The 20,710-nt window shown below is 36.0% G+C and overlaps 1 protein-coding gene across 50 annotated transcripts in view; it reads left to right on the top strand.

The window, feature by feature from the left end:
• The window catches only part of DCAF6 (DDB1 and CUL4 associated factor 6), a 158,388-nt gene that overhangs the window by 69,753 nt on the left and 67,925 nt on the right, over positions 1–20,710 (top strand). For 21 of the 50 annotated variants that reach the window (XR_014843918.1, XR_014843916.1, XR_014843917.1 and 18 more), the window contains 3 exons: positions 4,787–4,880; positions 5,775–5,894; positions 9,259–9,507. Coding sequence is in view for 41 of the 50 variants with exons in the window: in XM_021089470.2 (XP_020945129.1) it covers positions 4,787–4,880; positions 5,775–5,894; positions 9,259–9,507 (463 nt within the window). In the remaining 9 variants the exon portion in view is untranslated. Of the gene's footprint in view, positions 1–4,317; positions 4,375–4,786; positions 4,881–5,774; positions 5,895–9,258; positions 9,508–18,961; positions 19,133–20,710 lie in introns of all 50 variants that reach the window. The other 29 variants (XR_014843919.1, XR_014843914.1, XR_014843912.1 and 26 more) reach the window with 3 other exon arrangements.

The raw sequence follows: 20,710 nt of genomic DNA, 5'->3' as shown, positions 1-20,710 counted from the left end.
TTCACTAACTGAAGTCCAAAGAGGATTTTCGTTTTTACCAAAAAAAAAAAAAAAAAGGCGAAAAGCAAAAATAGCAATCAGTGTTTGTTTTGCAGTGTGCACCCTGAACAACAAGTGGCATTGCCAAGCTCCCTCGTTGGAACTACACTTGGCATCTCAGCATCAACCTGCTGTAGCTTTGACTTATATCTCTATTTCAGCATCCGGCCACCATAGCTTTGAATTGTGTTTCTAAGCATCTGTGCTTTATCTTGATTTACTTTATGCATCTGTTAGCAAGATATGTCCTAGGGTAATTGCTTCTTTATTCCATTTCGACTTAGGAAAGTTTTCAGAGGAACATTTTGCTTTCAGATAGCGGAGGAAGCCTATATTCAAAATCTGTAATTCTACTTCCTACTCTACCACTACTATCCTGATTCAAGGCATCAGCATTTCTCCTCCTGTGTTATTATGGTAGCTTTCTAACTAGTCCCCTGCTATTACATCCACTCTCTCCAATCCTTTAGCTACATTGTAGACAAAGTGACCCTTTAAAACCTAAGTCAAATCATGCCATCTTTCTGATCCTCCCTCCAAGTGGCCCCCCACCTGGGTCAAAACAAAACTGTGGTCCTTAAAGTGGCTTTACAATTTTATGTCATCCGGTTCTTATTCTCCTGCTCTCTCCTTTGTTTCCTCTGCTCTAGCCATATCTATTTTCTTACTTACTCAGACAGGCTAACTGTGCTTCTGAATTTACTTTGCCTGAAATGGTCTCATCTGGATTTCTTTTTCTGTCATTTTCTCCATTACATCCTACCGTACCACATTCTTTAAAATAGTAATCCTTAATTTTCTGGTACTAGCTATCTATCTCCCTTTCCTACTTTTTTTTTTCCCTTCTGTAACAGATCACTTTCTTTGTATATTTTACTTTTTTATTTCATATATTCCATAAACTGTGACATTGGAGATTTTTATGTTTTGTCCCTTGATCTTTCCCCAATACCTAGAATAGTGCTCAACACATAAAAGTTGCTAAAAATATATTTATTGAATGACTGACTGAATGAATGCTGTATTATTATCAGGACTTTTTTTTTTTTTTTTTCCTGTCTTTTTAGGGCCCTACTCGCGGCATATGGAGGTTCCCAGGCTAGAGGTCAAATCTGAGCTGTAGCCACCAGCCTATGCTGCAGCCACAGCAATGAGGGATCTGAGCCACATCTGTGACCTACACCACAGCTCACGGCAACGCCAGATCCTTAACCCACTGAGCAAGGTCAGGGATTGAACCTGCATCCTCATGGATTCTAGTCGGGTTCATTAACCACTGAGCCATGACAGGAACTACCTATTATCAGGCTTCTTGACTAAACTATTTTGCATGTCTCAAAAAAGAATCTAACTTGGGGCTGTTTTTAACTTAAAGATCTTACAGAAATAGTTGCAGAGGCTATATAACATTACTTTTCTGCCTGTGTAATATAAAAATCTCTCTCATAACCATGGAACCGAACTCTAGTTTGTTATTCTAAATGCAGTTTATATGCAGGGTGAGGCTCTCTCTTTCTGGAAATGATTGTTTGAGATTTTAGACAGCTGCCACACTAGGCACCCTGTAATCTGATTATTCTCTATCACATTTTTGACTTGCTCTGCAGATTTGGTTATTCTCAGTTGCTTTTTTTTCTTGCTTTTTAGGGCCTCAGCTTTGGCATATGGAAGTTCCTATGCTAGGGGTCGAATCAGAGCTACAGCTGCCAGCCGTATGCTACAGCCACAGCAACACAGGATCCAAGCTGTGTATGCGACCTACACCACAGCTCATGGCAACACCGAATCCTTAACCCACTGAGCAAGGCCAGAGATTGAACCTATATCCCATGGATTCTAGTCAGGTTCGTTACAGCTGAGCCACAATGGGAACTCCCTCAGTTGCTCTTAATCATACTTATACATAATATGAAATTTTGTGGGGTTTTTTTTTTCCTGTTTCCTTTGCTGAGGATGTAGAGGTTTTATTTTTTTCCATTTTCCTTGTTGCTTGGTATGCTTTCTAGAGAAAATAAATTTACAGAAAAAAATCTGCTTGATTTTGAAGGAAAAAAAATCAGTGATTGTTTTGTTAAAGAAAATAGTGACCCACAGAATGGGAGAAAATGTTTGCAAGTCATATATCTGATTTATCATTTAGAATCTAGTATCCATAATATGTTATATAAGGAATACCTAACAACTCTATAACAATAAAAAGACAGAAATCCTTATTTAAAAACTGGTAAAAGATTTGAATAGGCATTTCCCCAAAGAAGATATACAAATGGCCAGTAAGCACATAAAGAGGTGTTCAGTATCACTGTCTATCAGGGAAATGCTAATCAAAACCACAGTGAGGGACCAGTTCACACTTACTAGATTGATTAAAATAAAAAAGTGACAAGTGTTGATGAAAATGTGGAAAAATTGGTACCCTCAGATATCACTGGTAGGAATATAAAATAGCCCGGGTGCTTTGGAAAATAGGCAGGTCTAGGAGTTCCCATCGTGGCTCAGTGGTTAACGAATCCGACTAGGAACCATGAGGTTGCAGCTTCAATCCCTGGCCTTGCTCAGTGGGTTAACGATCCAGTGTTGCCGTGAGCTGTGGTGTAGGTTGCAGATGCAGCTCGGGTCCCGCATTGCTGTGGCTCTGGCTTAGGCCGGTGGCTGAAGCTCTGATTCGACCCCTAGCCTGGGAACCTCCACATGCCGAGGGAGCGGCCAAAGAAATGGCAAAAAGACAAAAAAGCCAAAAAAAAAAAAAAAAAAAAAAAAGAGGCAGGTCCTCAGAAGTGAAATGTAGAAGTTGTATGATTCGGCACTTTCACTCCTAGACATATACCCAGGAAAGTTGAAAATATGTCTCCATAAAAACTTGCATGTGGAGTTCCCATTGTGGCACAGCAGAAACAAATCTGACTAGGAACCATGAGGTTGCAGATTCGATCCCTGGCCTTGTTCAGTGGGTTAAGGATCTGGCGTTGCCATGAGCTATGGTGTAGGTTGCAGATGCTGCTCGGGTCTGCGTTACCATGGGTGTGGTGTAAGCTGGCAGCTGTAGGTCTGATTTGACCCCTAGCCTGGGAGCCACCATATGCTACTAGTGCTGCCTAAAAAAAACACAAAACAAAACCTTGCATGTATGTTCATAGCAGCATTAATCATAATAGCCAAAAAGTGGAAACAACTCAATGTTAATCACCTGATGAATGAATAAATAAAATGTATATCCAAAAAAATGGAATATTACTGTGCCATAAAAAGAAATGAAATATTGATACATACTGCAATGTGGATGAACCTTGAAAAAATACTATGCTGAGTGAAAGAAACCATATACAAAAGATCACATATTATTTCATTTATAGGAGATGTCTAGAATAGCATATCCATAGAAACAGAAAGTAGATTAGTGGTTGCCAAGATGTGAGTAGAGGGGGACGAGGGGAGTGACTGCTGATAGGTATAGGGTTTTTTCTTTAAGGTGATGAAAATATTCTGGATTAGTGTGATGCAGGTGGTTGCATAGCTTTGTGAATATGCACCACTGATTTCTATACTTTAATATTAATTATATCAATAAAAAGTTGTTAAAAATGTAAAAGTAAAAGGGAGTGATTAAGAGTGTCAGATGATATAGACATCAAATAAAAAGAGTAAGCTCTGAGGTTCCCTTTTGGTGCAGTGGCTTAAAGATCTGGCAGTTGTCACTGCAGTAGCTCTGGTCTCTGCTGTGGTGTGGGTTCAGTTCCCAACTCGGGAAATTTCGCATACTGTGGGCACAGCCAAAAAAGAAAAAAAAAGCTCTGAAAGGTGACATTTGAATTGTACATTGATTTTTGATCACTTAATTGATCATTCACTGGTTACATTGGTGAGAATGAATTCAGTGAAAAATGGGAGCGTAAGGTTGATTTCAGTGAATTAAGGAAGGAGTGGTAGAAAAAAATAGAAAGAATATAAACTTTTAAATAGAAGCTTGACAGTAAAGCTTCAGAAAGCATGAGAAAAGAGTGTAGCTGCATTAGAAATATGAAATTAGGGTGTTTTGTTTATTAAAAATAAGAATTGTTAGCGTATTTTAAGGAAGAACCAAGAAAGAAGAAATGAGTGTAGGTAGAGAAAGAATAATTGTTGAGGGAATGAAAGAAAAAGAATAGTTTAGGCTTAAACAAAACAAGTGATACATCTTTTGCGAAAGGTTGGAAGAAATTAAGAAGTGTAAGTTTGTAGAATGTAGCTGAGGAAATTGATGTCATTTCTATGGAACTGACTTTATTTTCTCTGAAGTAGGAGGAAAAGTTACTAGCTGAGAATGAGAGCAACAAGGTAGAGTTAAGAGACATTGAGGTGAGTAATGCAGGGTTGGAAGAGATGCTGGGGGGAGAATCAGAGTAAATTGTCAATAATAATAGTAAAATAATAACTCCTATTGCCAGTTAGTTATGTAGGTACTTTACCTAGACTATATTTATTATAAAAGAAAACTTAGGTTCAACATAATTAGATAACTTTCCTCTTGTCTGCTGGAAAGTGATACAAGCAGGATTAGATACCACATTTACATGATTTCAAAGTTGCATTCAGACTCTTTAGGGTGAAGATAATAAGTATAGGCTGTCAACATCAGTGGATATTTATGGCTCTTTTTTGATATTTTGATTTAACATCTCAGTAAAGAAAGTGAGAAGATGGAAAGAATCTACTAGACTTATAGTGTGCTTTAAGAATTGAGCAAATGAGTTTTCTTCTCATCTTTTAGTTACGACAGCCTCCAGTTAAGCGTTTGAGACTTCGTGGTGATTGGTCAGATACTGGACCCCGAGCAAGGCCTGAGAGTGAAAGAGAACGAGATGGTAACTGTACTTCGGTCAACTTTTTTTTTTTTTAATAGGATATGTAAAAATTAATGTTTAGACTTGTTTCCATTTTTTTGCCATTATAAGTGATGCTGCAACATCTTTGTATATACATCTTAGAGTACTTGTACAAGTAAGTGTGCTTTAGGATAAATTCCTAAAAGTGGAATGAATGTGTGGGTCACTGGATGAGTACATTTTAATTTTGATAGTAATCAAATTACCTTCCAAAAGTATGCACTACTTTGCATTCTCTCTCAAAATGTAAGACTGTTCCGTTTGTTGCCACATAAAACATTGGGTATTATTGAACTTCTTAATTTTTGCCTTTTGTACGTATCATAAAGAGAAATGAAAACTCTCAGTTCCAACCTGAGAGTTTTATGAGAGCACATTAAAAAAATTTTTTTTCCTATGAAGTGCTCCCCCCTCCCCTGCCAGGGCCACACCTGCAATATATGGAAGTTCCCAGGCTAGGGGTCTAATTGGAGCTTAGCCGCTGGCCTATGCCACAGCCACTTCAACGCCAGATCCGAGTCGAGTCGCGTCTGACCTACACCACAGCTCACAGCAACTCTGGATCCTTAACCCACTGAGCAAGGCCAGGGATCGAACCTGAAACTTCATGGTTCCTAGTCAGATTCGTTAACCACTGAGCCACGACGACGGGAACTTCCTTAAAAAGTGCCTTTGATAAGCATAAGAAACTGCTACACTGGGGAGTTCCCATTGTGGCGCAGTAGAAACAAATCTGACTAGTAACCATGAGGTTTTTAAAAATTTTGATTTTTTAAAATTACTTTCATTTTAAAGTCTTTCGAATATGTTTTTGCATTAATGAAAAATCTTACTTTATTACTAAATTCACTGATAAGACCTGTGTTGTCATAGGAGAGCAAAGTCCCAATGTGTCACTGATGCAGAGAATGTCTGACATGTTATCACGGTGGTTTGAGGAAGCAAGTGAAGTTGCACAAAGCAATAGAGGACGAGGAAGACCTCGACCCAGAGGTAATTTTTCTTATTAATTGGAAGTTATCAGAAAGCTGACAAAAACTATTTATGAAGGTCAGTTTTATTTATATCATCTGATGTGCACCATGTTTTGTATCTTTAGTAATCACAAGATTCTTATTGTATTGTGTGGGACAGTATAGGACAAAAGGTATTTGGTATAATTTGTTCCTCCAGTTCTACTACATCTAGCCCTAATTTTTTGCTTTTCTCAAAAAAAGTAAGAGTCTGCTATTCCCCATTGCAAGTTCTTTTTGTATGTACTCTAAGAATGGAAGTAGATAAAACTCTATAGATATGTAAATGTTACATAACTGAATAGTTTCTCCTTTTGGTTACTTATATACAACAGCTGTTAATTATTGTTTCTGGTGTTTGCTGACCTGTTTTCTTTTTTTGTCTTTTGTCTTTTTAGGGCTGCACCTGCGGCATATGGTGGTTCCCAGGCTAGGGGTCTAATCGGAGCTATAGTTGCTGGCCTACACCTCAGCTACAGTAACGCCAGATCTGAGCATGTCTATGACTTACACCACAGCTCACGGCAACACTGGATTGTTAACTCACTGAGTGAGGCCAGGGATCAAACCTGCAACTTCATGGTTCCTAGTCGGATTCGTCTCCGCTGCGCCACTACGGGAACTCCCTGACCTGTTTTAATATTTTGGTTCACTACCTTCCAGTTTTGGTCTTTGGGAAATTACCTATCTCTGTCAAAAATGAGGAGTATGAAAGTTAACTGTTAAATGTTTTAAATCCCAAAATGAAAAATTGTATTGAATGTCATCCATAAACAGTTAAGTTCTGCATATAAACTTAAATTTCTTAGACAGTAGATTCACTTAAGAGTTATTAAATTTGTGCTTGAATTTAAACTAAGAAGTATTTAAATCAAGATGATTGAAAGAAAAACTTTCATATTTTGTGATAGTTGCATCTTCTTTTTTTGGGTCTTTTTTTAGGGCCGCTCTCACGGTGGCATATGAAAGTTCCCAGGGTAGGGGTTGAATTGGAGCAGTAGTGGCCAGCCTTTGCTGTAGCATAGCAACGCGGGATCCAAGCCACATCTGCTACTGGGACCTACACCACAGCTCACAGCAACACTGGGTCCTTTAATCCACTGAACATGGCCATGGATTGAACCCGTGTCCTCATGGATACTATTTGGGTTTGTTACTGCTGAGCCACAAAGGGAACTCAGATGGTTGCATCTTTTAAGACATGAACTTGATTAGTTCATTCATTTTTCTTTTAGTAATCTAGATTTTCAGCAAAATCAATGCAGTGAAATTTTTGTTGTTGTTGTTTGGGGCTGGGGGCTGCGCCTATGGCATGGCAAGGTTCATGGGCCAGGGATCAAACCTATGCTACAGCAGCAACTCAAGGCACAGCAGTGACAGCATCAGATCTATAACCCACTAGTCCACCAGGGAACTCCCCCAAATGAAGTTTAGTTGATTTATAGTGTTGTATTAATTTCTGCTATGATAGTTAATACGTATGTATTCTTTTCCATTATGTTTATCACAGGATATTTATATAGTTTCCTATGCTGCATAGTAGGACCTTGTTGTTTATGCATCCTATATATTTTTTAATTTTTTAAATTTATTTTTTATTAGAGTATAATTGATTTAGAGTGGTGTGTCAATTTCTGCTGTACAGCATAGTGACACAGTTTTATATATATATATATATATATATACACATTATTTTTCTCATACTATCTTCTATCATGTTCTGTCCCAAGAGCATCTTATATATAGCAGTTTGCATCTGCTAATCCCGAACTCTTTATCCTTCCATCCCCCACCCTCCTTATGCCTTGGCAAAAATGTGTCTTCTCTATCTGTGCATCTGTTTCTCTTTCGTAGATAAGTTCATTTGTGTCATGTTTTAGATTCCACATAAAAGTGGTAACGTATAATATTTGTCTTTCTCTTTCTGTTTACTTCACTTGAGTATGATAATCTCTTGTTGCATCCATGTTTCTGCAAATGGCATTATTTCATTCTTTTTTATGGCTGAATAGTATTCTGTTATATATATAAACTACATCTTTATCCAGTCATCAGTCAATAGACATTTAGGTTGTTTCCATGTCTTGGCCATTGTAAACAATGCTGCCATGAATATATGGGTGCATGTATCTTTTTGAGTTGAAATTATGCTGGGATATATGCTCAGGAGTGGGATTGCTGGATCATATGGCAACTCTATTTTTAGTTTTCTGAGGAACTTCCATACTGTTTTCCATAATAGCTGTACCAGTTTATATTCCCACTAACAATACAAGAGGATTCCCTTTTCTCCTCACCCCTTCCAGCGTTTATAATCTGTAGATTTTTTAAATGATGACCATTCTGACCAATTTCAGGTACCTCATTGTAATTTTAATTTGCATTTTTCTAATAATTAGCAATGATGGGCATCTTTTCGTGTACCTGTTGGCTATCTGTATGTCTCCTTTGGAGAAATGTCTATATAGGTCTTCTGACCACTTTTTGATTGGGTTTTTTTTGTTGTTGTTATTGAGTCATATGAGCTGTTTGTGTGTTTTGGAAATTAAGCCCTTGTTGGTCACATTATTTGCAAGTATTTTCTCCCGGTCTATAGGTTGTCTTTTCATTTTGTTTATTTGTTTCCTTTGCTGTGCAGAAGCTTTTAAATTTGATTAGGTCCCATTTGTTTATTTTTACTTTTATTTCTGTTACTTTAGGAGCTGAAAAATTAGGGAAATTTTGGATGGTCATTGAGTATTCTTAATTTTGCAGATAGCACAAGGCCTAGCACAACACATAATAAACATTCAAGCCTTTTAAAATCATGACTGTATCGTGATTTTAGCAGTTAAAACATTGCTATTAATGAAATGGGAATCAGAAACTTAATCTTATTCTGACCTATTTGTAGCTTTACTTGTCAATAAAATTTTTTATTAAATATTTTACCAAGGACCTCATGTTATGAAGTAGAAATATGTTAATATAAATCCATTATTCTGTTGTCTGGCTATTAAATCATAATTATTATCGTCAAATTTAAGGGACCAGGCACTATGTATAGGCATCTCATAAGCTGTCGTATAGTTTTGTCTAAGTTAAGCTACAGTACTAAGCATTTTGCTTGAAAAATTATTTTAATAAGAATTTGCCGTGGATGGATTTTTACCCAGATGGACCTAGTAAACCGGAAGTGGGTGTACTTGATATCCTGAAATCATCTGTTTCTCTGTGTGTGTATGTGTGTTCATGTGCGTGTGTACACTCAAGTGCACTTGTATTTCTTGAACATATCTCTTTAGAGGAGATGGTTTTAGCAAGCATTCAGTATTGGCATTTGCATTAACTTGTGTTTTTCAAAGGTGGAACAACTCAGTCAGATGTTTCAACTCTTCCTACGGCCCCATCAAGTACTGATTCAGAAGTGGGTGAAACTGCAATGGAAGTAGATACTCCAGCTGAACAGTTTCTTCAACCTTCTACATCATCTGCAGCATCAGCTCAGGCACATTTGGCATCATCTTCTACAGAAAGCCCTCATTCTCCTTCTCCAGACAGTGAACAAAGGCAATCTGTTGAAGCATCTGGACATCATACACATCATCAGTCTGGTGAGGATGTTTTTTTTTAAATAGCTGTGTTTCTGATGATTTCTAATAATGAAAATTTCTTTATGAGCTATTTTGAAAGATACTAAATCACATCAGCTTGTTCTTGCTGTAATAAATGATCAAAATGACATGTAATATGTGAATGTGTAACTTAAAAACAAAATTCAAGTGTGCCTAACTTGCATGAATTTTAACAAATAGCAGGAATCTTCAGTTTACATAAGACAGTTCTTTAAATGATGTAAGTACCAGCAGATAGTCTTTTGATATAGTTTAATGCACTTGTTAGTTTTATATAGACCATTATAGTCCAAAATATCTCTCTTAGACTTATTTGGTTGTAAGTCTGTATTAAAGTGATAGTGAAAATATAGCCCTGATTATTATTAGTCCCACTTGTGTTTATATTTTTTTATTATTTTTCCTCAAATCATGAAGTATTTTTAATACATTCTTTATGGTGCATTTTATGTGATCTCTTGTCAACAATATATACAATTTACCACAAGAATGTTTCTCCTGTATTTACATGAAAAAAATTTTTTTTTTTACAAATCCTTATTGTTTTGGTATTTGATATTAGTGAAAAAAATCAACTCCTAAATTCTGTTAAAACACAGTTTCCTTTCAGTATTATAATTCCTCATGTTCAAACTTCACCCCAGCTGTGGAATGTACTAGTATTTACATCAGTAATTTTTAGCAGATATGTCTGTAGTTTACTTGGCATTTTAACTGTTTTTATTTATTTATAATAACCAATAAGCTGTTTATTCATATCTTTCTTTGGTTTTTTCCAAGGAAGTATTTTATTCAACATATAATAAAAATATTTGCAACTAAAGATACAGTTGGCAGGCCTAAGCTAAAGCCTATAAAAAAATTCCTAACAGTTTAACTGCCAAGTTGTCACCTTATTCTTGCTTCTCTGAAATCTGATGCCAAATCACCAAACATGAGGTATTTTAATTTAAGTATTTTTTTATCAGTATGTATTCCATTTTTGGTAATTAATTTTCAGTTTCTACGGGAATAGAAGCCAGAGTCAATTATGTAACTGTTAATACTTGTGTATAATTTACCTATAATAATAACCTAAGGAAGAGCCATAACATTAGGTTTTCCACACGCTAATTGACATAGAATTTTGAGTTATGAGAAAATAAATATTTTTTTTTAGGGTTTGGGAAGTTGGGACTCAGTTAAAAGTTTGCTTTTCAAAGCATGTAAAATTGTTAAAAATAAAGACTTTTTAAAGTGATTGCATTCTTGGGAATAATCTTAAAGATTTTGATCAATTATAAGTTGATCAAAACTTAGCAAGAGGATTCCCTAGCTCATGTTCACATTCTACTGAATCTTAACTAATTCCAGTTGTTTCTCCAACACATTTCTAAGTAACCTACTTAGTTTGGAGGTTCTTTTTTTCTTTTTGTTATAGATACTTAAGACATTTTAATATTACATTTCAGGTTACTAAATTTTTAAAAAGTATTTGACATAAGAATTAAATGCAGTAGTCATTGAATCATTGAAATAGAAAAAAAGCATTTTTTTTTTGGTGATGATCACATAATATTGTTTGAACATTACTTGGCACTTTTGCCTAAACATTTTCCCAAGGAAGTAAGGAAATACTTTTACCTAGTAGGTTATAAAAAGAACTTTGGTTGACTAAACTATGGAAAATTGGAATATTTCCATGTTACCAAGATAGTATTGCTATTAAGGAACATATAATATAGCATCCAAAGATTATGTCTGCCAATGTTTTGACAGTAGGAATAGGCCTTTCATAATCCCAGAGTTTAGCATTTTAACAGTAAGGACTTAATGTTTTTTATGTTTTGTTTTTCTCTCAATCTTTTATTCACTTCTAAGTCCAGATGGATTTGTGCATAATAGGAATTTTACATGTAGGTGGAGTGTCCTATTAGAGCCATGATTTCTATTATTGCCTTGCATAGAGATAGAGAAAATGAAAAAGGATACTTCTTGCCTTGCTGTGCATATCTCTGTATGTAAATGTATCTTCGGTTCATGTCCCTTGCATTTCCTCTGTCAGTTTTGCTGGCATGAAGGAGAGGGATAACAGTGCTGTGAAGACTTGCCTGGCAAAACTCCATCTCTGATTGAACCTAATTATTTGCCTTTTCTCAGTCTGCAGTTGAGTCACCGAATATTAGTGGAAAAATGACCACAGATTTCACTGGGTACTCAACACTGCATCAGAGCAGTCTTGAACACTGTTGCTCAACAACTGGTCAAAATGTCTCATTCTCACCTTCATTTCTCTCAAGCTTTTTGCACCATCCTTTACTTTCATCCCACCCCTCAGGTGATAGATAACCTTCTTTCATTCACAGTGGGGGGTGGGAAGCATTCACTTTCCTACTTTCAAATCTCCCAACTGTACTCACATTGTCTGTGACAGAAGCAGTCACATTTGGGGAAGAAGTGTGTCTGCTCCTAAAAAAGGCTAGCCAGTGCAGTTCCCATTTCTTTCCAACTTCTCTAGGACTTTGCTCCTTTTCCTGCATTGCTCACCTTTCTGCTGAGTTTTTCCTTTCTGCTTCAAACATGCTCTGTTATTATCTTCTGTCTTTTACATATATTGTCTCCATTTTCTTACCATTTTTCATGGCATGCAGAAGCTTGATGTTGGACCTCAGTTCACAAACTAGAAATTGAACCTGGGCTTCAGTGGTGAAAGCACTGAGTCTTAACCACTGGACCACCAGGAAATTCCCTCATCTCCCACTTATTTATCAGCAAACTCCAATCTGCCTTTCACCCTCCTTTTTCACTGAAACTTTTTGTCAACGTCATCAGTGACTTCCGTTTTACCTAATTTAGAGTATTCTTTGTGGAGTTCCTCTTGTGGCGCAGCAGAAAGGAATCCGACTAGGAACCATGAGGTTGCAGGTTTGATCCCTGGCCTTGCTCAGTGGGTAAATGATCCAGTGTTGCCATGAGCTGTGGTGTAGGTTGCAGATGTGGCTCGGATCTGGCATTTCTGTGGTTGTGGTGTAGGCTGGCAGCTGTGGCTCCAATTAGCCCTAGCCTGGGAATCTCCATATGCCACGGGTGCGGCCCTAAAAAAAAAAAAGTATTCTTCTTTGTTACTAGATTTTTTTTTTTTTTTAACTGTGTTGGAAATTTTTAAAAGTCATATTTGTTTAAGGTTATAAAATTCAAACTATGGAAAAGTACAAAAGGTAAATTAAATCCCCTCTCCACCCACTGGGGTTCTTTCTCCTCAAAGGCAACCACTATTAAAAGTGAGGAAAATGTCAGACAGAGGAAGACAAATACTGTGTGATATTGCTCATATGTGTTACTAGATTTTTTTAACGCAGTTGTTTTTAACACAGTCTGTCACTTCTTTCCTGAAACACTTTCCTTTTTTGGCATCTGTGACGCCACTTTTGCCCTTTTACTCTTATTACCAACTCTGGCTGGTTTTCAGTAACCATTTTTTAAGTTTCTTGTTCTATCATTACTTCTCAGTATTTTAGTAGATAGGACCCCTTAGTCTGTGTTCTCTTCCCTACAAGCATTCTATCTCTGGTTAATTGCATCAATTCCCATAAGCATTTAATGGCTCCTCTAAGTTGACTCCCAAATGTATATTGATAGTCTGATCTTCTACTTGGGTTAAAGATTCCTTTGTTCAACTGTTTATTTGACATTTCTTTTTCTTTGTCTTCAGGCGTCTTATGTTTAATGTGTCCAAATTGAAACAATTTATCCTCCTACCCTTCCCATTTCACTGATATGTTTCATCTTGGTCATTTCATTCCTTAGTAAATTTTAATTACTTCCCATTTGCTTGTTTTAACAGCCAATGAGTTATTGATTCCTTGATTTCCACACCCAATCCTTCAGCAATCCTGTTGGTTCTGTATCTAAAGTATGTTCTACTTCTTTCCATCTCACATCATTGTGGTACACCTTTTGATCTCCTTTCATTTACTCTTGTTCCCTTATAATTTATTCTCCATACAGTAGCCAGGATGAGTATTTTAAAATGTCAAATCAAACTATATAACTTTGCAGTTAGAAATATAAATACAAAAGGAAAAAGCTCAAACTCCTTACTGTGGACCTAGAAGAACCTAACATGGCCAGGCCCTTGCTTGCCTCTTTAGCCTCATTTCATACGACTTTCTCAGTTCCTAATCATCATTATACTCCAGCTGTGCTGGTTTTCCTTCAGTTCCTTCAATGTGGCAAGTTTTCTCCTATCTCATTCTTTCTGAGTCTGAGCATTTGTACTTATTAATCTGTGTACCAGAGGAGCTCTTCCCCTGGCTTTTTTCCTTTTCATGGTTCTCAGTGCATGTGTCACCCAAGGGAAGTCTTATAACGACCCTAGATATATATTCGTCTTCCTTTCCTACCTGCCTTAAAATTTTATTCTCTTTTATATAGCCCTGTATTTCCTGAAAAGCACGTGTTAGAATTTGTAAGTATTTTACTTTTATTGATTTGTTGATGACTTATTTTCTCTTTTTAGAATTTGCTCTCATAAAGACATAGACATTTTCTATCCTGTTCTATGTAAGCCTCTTTTTCCTCCCAGCAATAGTCACTCTTCAAACGTACTGTTAAGATTGTTATGTTTAGGCTAGTATAAGCTATATAATAGTTTTTACAGTTTCAGTTACATTTCATTTGTTCTGGATATTTCCAGTAGTCTCCCCAGATTTGATGCTGTCTAGGGGAGATGCTGTGAATGGATATCCAGTCATTTATTGGCTTTGGATCTATTATGTGCCTTTGGCTGTCCAGACCACACAAGACTGAGTAGATATTTTTCCTTACATCATTCCAGAAATATTTTATGATAATTTACAAAAATACTTAAAATAATTTTTATAAATGATGAAACCAGGACAGACAAATATAGGTAGGAAAAAAGTGGAGCTACAGGGAGGCAAATATTATAAAATGCATATGTGAAGAATAGTGGGTCTAAAGGGGCTACAGAGTTGGCTTTGGGTTTTATAGCTGAATTAGGAAAATGAATATACTCAAGTAGATTCTGAAGTCAGTTGATTCTTTTTTTTTTAATTTTTACCTCACCCTTCATTTTCTTGAATTTTGATTCACATAGTCCATTTGAAACTAAATTCTATTTATAACAAGTATTTCATAATAACTATAAAATATTTTTTTTTCTCACTAATGCCTATTAGACATTACATTTAGTTGTTTCTGAAACTAAGCCTGAAAGTATCTTCATTTCCTATGTTTTTTGTAATTTTTTCCCCATGGTAAGGAGCTTCTTATAATAAGAGAGGGTTAAATGTAGCAGTCATTCCATCATGTTATAGCTTAATTACCTGCTTTGGTCTTATTTTATTCTACATAAAAGAATTTGATTAGAGAGGTAGTGTCTTTTGATTGAATGGGAGTATCAGTACCTGCAAAATTCATTGTATAGGGAGAACTTGCCTTGAGAAGTGAGTCACCTAAAGGATCCCTGTGGTCCAGTTAATGGACCACTCAGACCATGAGCATTGAGTTTTTTTATGATAGTATATAATATAGCTTATGCATGTATTTCTGCTTATGTACAAATTATTGTGTCTGCTTAGATTTACACATTTATTTAGGTCTATCAGAATCTTTATAGCTAAATTGAGCTCTGTAGAAAAATTCCTGGGAAAGTAAGAACTCTGTTGTATATCATAGAAAAGCAAACCTTTCAAAGCCCAGATATTTAGTTTAGAGTTTCCTTAAATAGGATCAGAGTCTAGTCAGATAAAGTATAGGCAATTTATAGCTTAGAAATAAGTGGAAATATTAGGCTAATGACCACTCTGGGGAAACTAAAGAAGAGATCAAAGAACTTGGAAGTCAGTAAAAGAGTTACCAGTTCTAGAAGAAAAAAAATACGTAAGAATCACCTGGACAAAGGAGCAAGTTAGGAGTAGAGGACAGTTGATAGCAAGCAGGTAGAGTGCTAACAAATTAGATATAAAAATAATCCAGAGTCCAGGACAAAAGATCCTATGTATTGGAAGAAAGATAGGACTTAAAGTTAGAACCAAATGGATCTTTGTTAGATCAACTGTAGATTATTGTTCTTTTATATCAGTAGGAATTGCCATTGTGGAGACTAGCCTGGAGTCTTTAAGAAGAAAACAAGAATAGGGTTAGTAGTTTCAGGAGATGAAAGTACAAATTTCCTGTTAGCAGCTCCTGACTCATTGTTGATAATTTTTTGTTACTGTTTTTAAAATTCAGCCCAAAAGTATTCATTGTATTCACTTTTAATTTTGGCTAATGTTATCAAAAAACTATTTCTCCAAGCATTTATTCATATACAGTATATTTTTGTTTATACATTTTTTAAAAGGATGTAATGTGTATGTATCTTATGTGCCTGGAATATTTCATACTGCCAGCAGAATTATTTGTTTAGTCTGGTGTATCTCCTGGGAATTTTTAATTCAGTATTTGCCTTTCCTAGTTAGCTGTGTGATGATTTCTTTCCCTAGCCTCATTTTTTAATAAACTGGAATCGGGGGGCTACATACAACCAAAAATTCATCTTTGAAAAACACTAGAAGCATTAAATTAATGGTTCATGACATTATCATAACTAAATATTAATTTTCCAAGTTACAGAGAATCACTACTTGTACTTAAAGCCTGCTTTTGATTTGCCAGTCACCTAATGGGTCTAGGGTGGAGACTCATATCCCCATAAAACATTTGGCAGTGAAAGAGAGAGCATTTGAAACAACAGTGAAGTAGAGTGAATTTTTTTGTGATGTTTTTTCAGTATTTTTAACAAAACTTGACATACCTATAATCTCTCTCTGTATGGTAATTTCTTTTGAAGTATAAATTGACAAATACTTGATGGCTGTATAACAGTGCTTTATTTTATATTGCTAAAAGTCTTACTATTATGCTGACAATGACTATGGTATATGTATAGACGTAAAAAGAAGGCACTATACTATTGAGCATCACAATTTATTTATTAATGAATACTATCCTACTTGGTACTGGAGAATTTTCTAGGAGGAACTAGCAATGAAGGACTGTGATGATACTTGCATTGTTAAATCTTAATTGCCAATTGAATAAAATTCTTTATAAATATAGGGCATGATAACAAGAGATTAGTGTCTCTGGCATGATTGGTTCTGAAACAGTAAACCAAAATTTTCACTTTTATAATCTATGTAAAAAAGGCTGAAAATTATTTAAAGGTTGTATAATTTGCTGTCAGTGTCACTGAGAGAAATTTCATGTGCTCCCTCTGTCAAATCTACAGCTATTGAATCTTCTGCCCTTATATTCTGCCTCCCTTTTGGTTATGCATTTGCCTAAACCCAATTCCTCCCCTTTTCTACTGCAGCTCATCTCCCTTGATGTACTCAAGGACATAGTTGCTGCATTTGCCCATTTCATCGTCTTTCTTTCTTCTCCTAATTAAACATTGTCCCTCACCATACACACGTGTCTATTATCCCCCACACTGAAACAAACCTCCCTTGGCTCTTTATTCTCCCACCAACATTCATCCTATTTCTCTGTTCTCCGTTAGCAGCAACACTCCTAGGGAAAGTGTATGTACTTTGGAGTTCCCATTGTGGCTCAGCAGCAACAAACCCAACTAGTATCCATGAGGACACGAGTTCCATCCCTGGCCTCACTTAGTGGGTTAAAAGATCTGCATTGCTGTGAACCATGGTGTGAGTCACAGATGTGGCTCAGATCCCGCATTGCTGTGGCTGTGGTGTAGGCTGGCACTTACAGCTCTGTTTGGACCCCTTGCCTGGAAACCTGCATATGCTGTGGGTGTGGCCCTAAAAAAACCAAAAAAAAAAAAAAAAAAAAAAAAAAAGGATATATGCTTCGTCCTCTACTTAATTGCCTCCCCTTTCTCTTGTAAGGTTTTGGCTCCTGTGATTTCACTGAAATGGCTCTTGTCAAGGTCTTGTGTGTGATTAGTTCTCAGTATCTTTTTCATTTTATCAGCAGCATTGGACATAACTGCTTACTTTATCCTTCTTGACACACTTTCATCACTGAGCCTACAGAACTCGGCTCACTCAGTTTTCCAGCCTCCTCACTGGCTTCTCCTTACTCTTCCTGTTCTTCCTTCTCTTAATCACAGAAATGTACCAGAGTTCAGTTCTAAGACTTATTCTCAAAGTGGCTGAAAGTAACATCATCAGTGGCATCCAGATTTATTGATGAATTTTAGACTGTTAAAGTCAGTCCCTACTCAGTTTCTCCAGTTGGATATCTGTAAGTTGTCTTCCCTCTACTGCTACTTGTTCCTTCTCCATTCTTCCCTGTTGCAATAAATGGCAACCCTATTTTACTGTTATTTACACCAAAAACTTTGGGATCATTCTACATCTGAACTATCAGCAAATTCTTCTTCCATTACTGGTAATACATCTCCCACATCCAGATACACTTGCCCCTCTGAACATTTGTACTTGCTCCTTCCTCCCCTTGAAACACTCTCCCTCTAGATATTCTGTGTGGTTTACTCCTTCATATCTTTGAGGTCTTTGTTCAGAAATCATCTTATGAGAAGCCTTCCATATTGACCATACATACAACAACCACCACATCCCCATTACCTCCGTCCCCCCTACCTTACTTTGCCCAGTTTACTTCAAAGCAGTTATCCCCCTTGACACTACACATACATACATGGATATTACATATATGTATATATGTTCACTGATGTCTGTTTTCCTCTCAGAACATAAACTCCAAACGAGTAGGAACTTTTTTCTCCCCAAAGGCTAAAACAATGCCTCCTACATAGCAGGCAGTCGGTAATCTCTGCAAAATTTCATGTTATGTTGTATCTATGACCACTGCTTCAGATAAAGTTTAAGAAAATATTAAAGATTATGTAAATATTTTTCAGCTTAAAAGAAGTAAATGATAATTCTAACATAAGAAGAAACATTTTAGCTGAAAAATATATAACTTTTACTTTTTAAAGGGCTTTCTTAATAAATTCCAAGAATTGTTTCCAAATGCATAACTTTTTCATAATTTTAATTATTTGATTGAAATTAGTAAAGGAGTTTTTTATGTATAAATTAGGTGGGATACCTGATATTTTTTAGTTTTTCTTAGTATTATAAAAAGAAATGAAATTAGGAATGTTCACTTATAAGTGTTTTGCTTATGAAAGATTTTGTTTTCATTCTGTTACTTAAATATTCTTAGAGAACTCTATATGTCTAACTCATCATAGGTAAACAAGAATTTGGGTGTGTGTGTATCATTTATTGTAATTTAATGACCAGTAATTTTTTATGAGTAGCTTTGTGTTTAGTACTCCTCTGTGTGATGTGTGTTTTATTTATATACCCATCTCTCTTTAATGTGTAATCAGATTCTTACTATTTTCTATGTTGTTACTATCTGTTCACATTTCTTTTCCTATCTGTGTTAGAATTTCTAAGAGGGCCTGAGATAGCTTTGCTCCGTAAGCGCCTGCAACAACTGAGGCTTAAGAAGGCTGAGCAGCAGAGGCAGCAGGAGCTCGCTGCGCGTACCCAGAAACAGCCTTCCACTTCTCATCAGTCTTCTCATGAGGGCTCTTCACAGGACCCTCAGGCTTCAGGTTATTAATGTCAAGTGTCCTTAAGCAGCTGGTAGAGTTGGTTTTAGCATTGCTGCTGTGTAATAAGAGGCTTCCCTTTTCCCCTTCCAAAGAGAGCTGATGCGCTTGCAGCTTTTCCCTCCCTTTCTTGCATATGGTAAAATTTATCATCACATGGCTAGAAGGACAAACTGGTGGCAGCACTTGCTAGAGAGATGAATATAAAAAAATTCATTATTTTATTTGTAATTTTAGATAAGAGCAAATATTTATTACTTTTATGGCAAATGAGCTACTATCTAATAATCTAGTGTATTTAGAGCCTGCATTGATACTTCTCTTGAAATTCCCTATATGCTGAAATGATATCCATGCATATGACTACTTCTTTTTTTTTTTTTTTTTTTTTTTTTTTGCTTTGAAAGTTAACCACTGTTTCTAGTCTCATATAAACCTAGTAATGCTAGATTTTAGAATTCTAATGTTGTTTGGCCATACTAGCATGCTGAATCAACCATTCCCTTCTGTAATTATTTCAGAAATTTTAATACTTATTTATTCCTCCTACACATCATCAACTTTATGACTATAGGGTAGCAGAAATACTCTAGTCTTATGTTCCTGTTTTTATGCTATAAAACTCTGAAAAGACAGTGATAATCTGTGCCACTCTTTTTTTCATTGAGTATTTTAGTGGCCCAGTATTTTTAATGGCCAAAAAGCTCATGATGCTCAATAAATATTTGTTCAAAGAATTTGTGAAAAATATAGCATAAAATAATCTTTCAACTTAATTCTTTCAAGATGGGATAAAATACTATATGTTCTGTACTATAGGTATTATAGTAGGTACTACAAACCTTTGTTTAGGAATTAGATTGTCTCTGGGTTCTCATACTAATAAGATTACACTACTGTGCTAGATTTAGTTTTGCCACCCTAATGAGTTATAACTTAGGGCTTAATTACTTTGTAAACTGATTAAATTACTTGGAATTAACTTGTGTATTAGTAAAACTGGACAGCCTCCACTAAGTGCTTTGATAACAAAAGCGTATTATATAATACCATGGTGAAATACAAATAGATTTAAATAACTGCATTATAGGTGTGATATTTGGAACAAATTGTGGATCTGATTTTTTTTATTTAATATTCTATTAATAGAGGGAATATCAGTTAAGCAAAGATGTCTCTGACTTTTTGTTTTGTTTTGTTTTTTTTGTTTTTTGCTTTCTCTAGGGCCACTCACGTGGCATGTGGAGGTTCCCAGGCTAGGAGTCTAATTGGAGCTGTAGCTGCTGGCCTACGCCAGAACCACAGCAACATGGGATCCGAGCTGTGTCTACCACTTACACCACAGCTCACAGCAACGCCGGGTCCTTAACCCTCTGAGCAAGGCCAGGGAATGAACCCATAACGTCATGTTGCTAGTCAGATTCGTTAATCTCTGAGCCACAACGGGAACTCTTCTCTGACTTTTTTTTTAATGTAAAGAAATCTTTTCTGATACTTATAACTGACATGAGAGTTTGGCTTAGATTACAGAAGTGACATTTAATAAGACATTTTACTATGATTTTGTGCTATGTATTAAGC

This window comes from Sus scrofa, chromosome 4 (assembly GCF_054392235.1).
Source record: "Sus scrofa isolate SSC_HxYL_T2T_F1_AM1 chromosome 4, Sscrofa_HxYL_maternal_Yorkshire_Landrace_v2.0, whole genome shotgun sequence".
NCBI classification, from domain to species: Eukaryota; Metazoa; Chordata; class Mammalia; order Artiodactyla; family Suidae; genus Sus; species Sus scrofa.
This window is presented reverse-complemented; position numbering and strand designations above follow the sequence as displayed.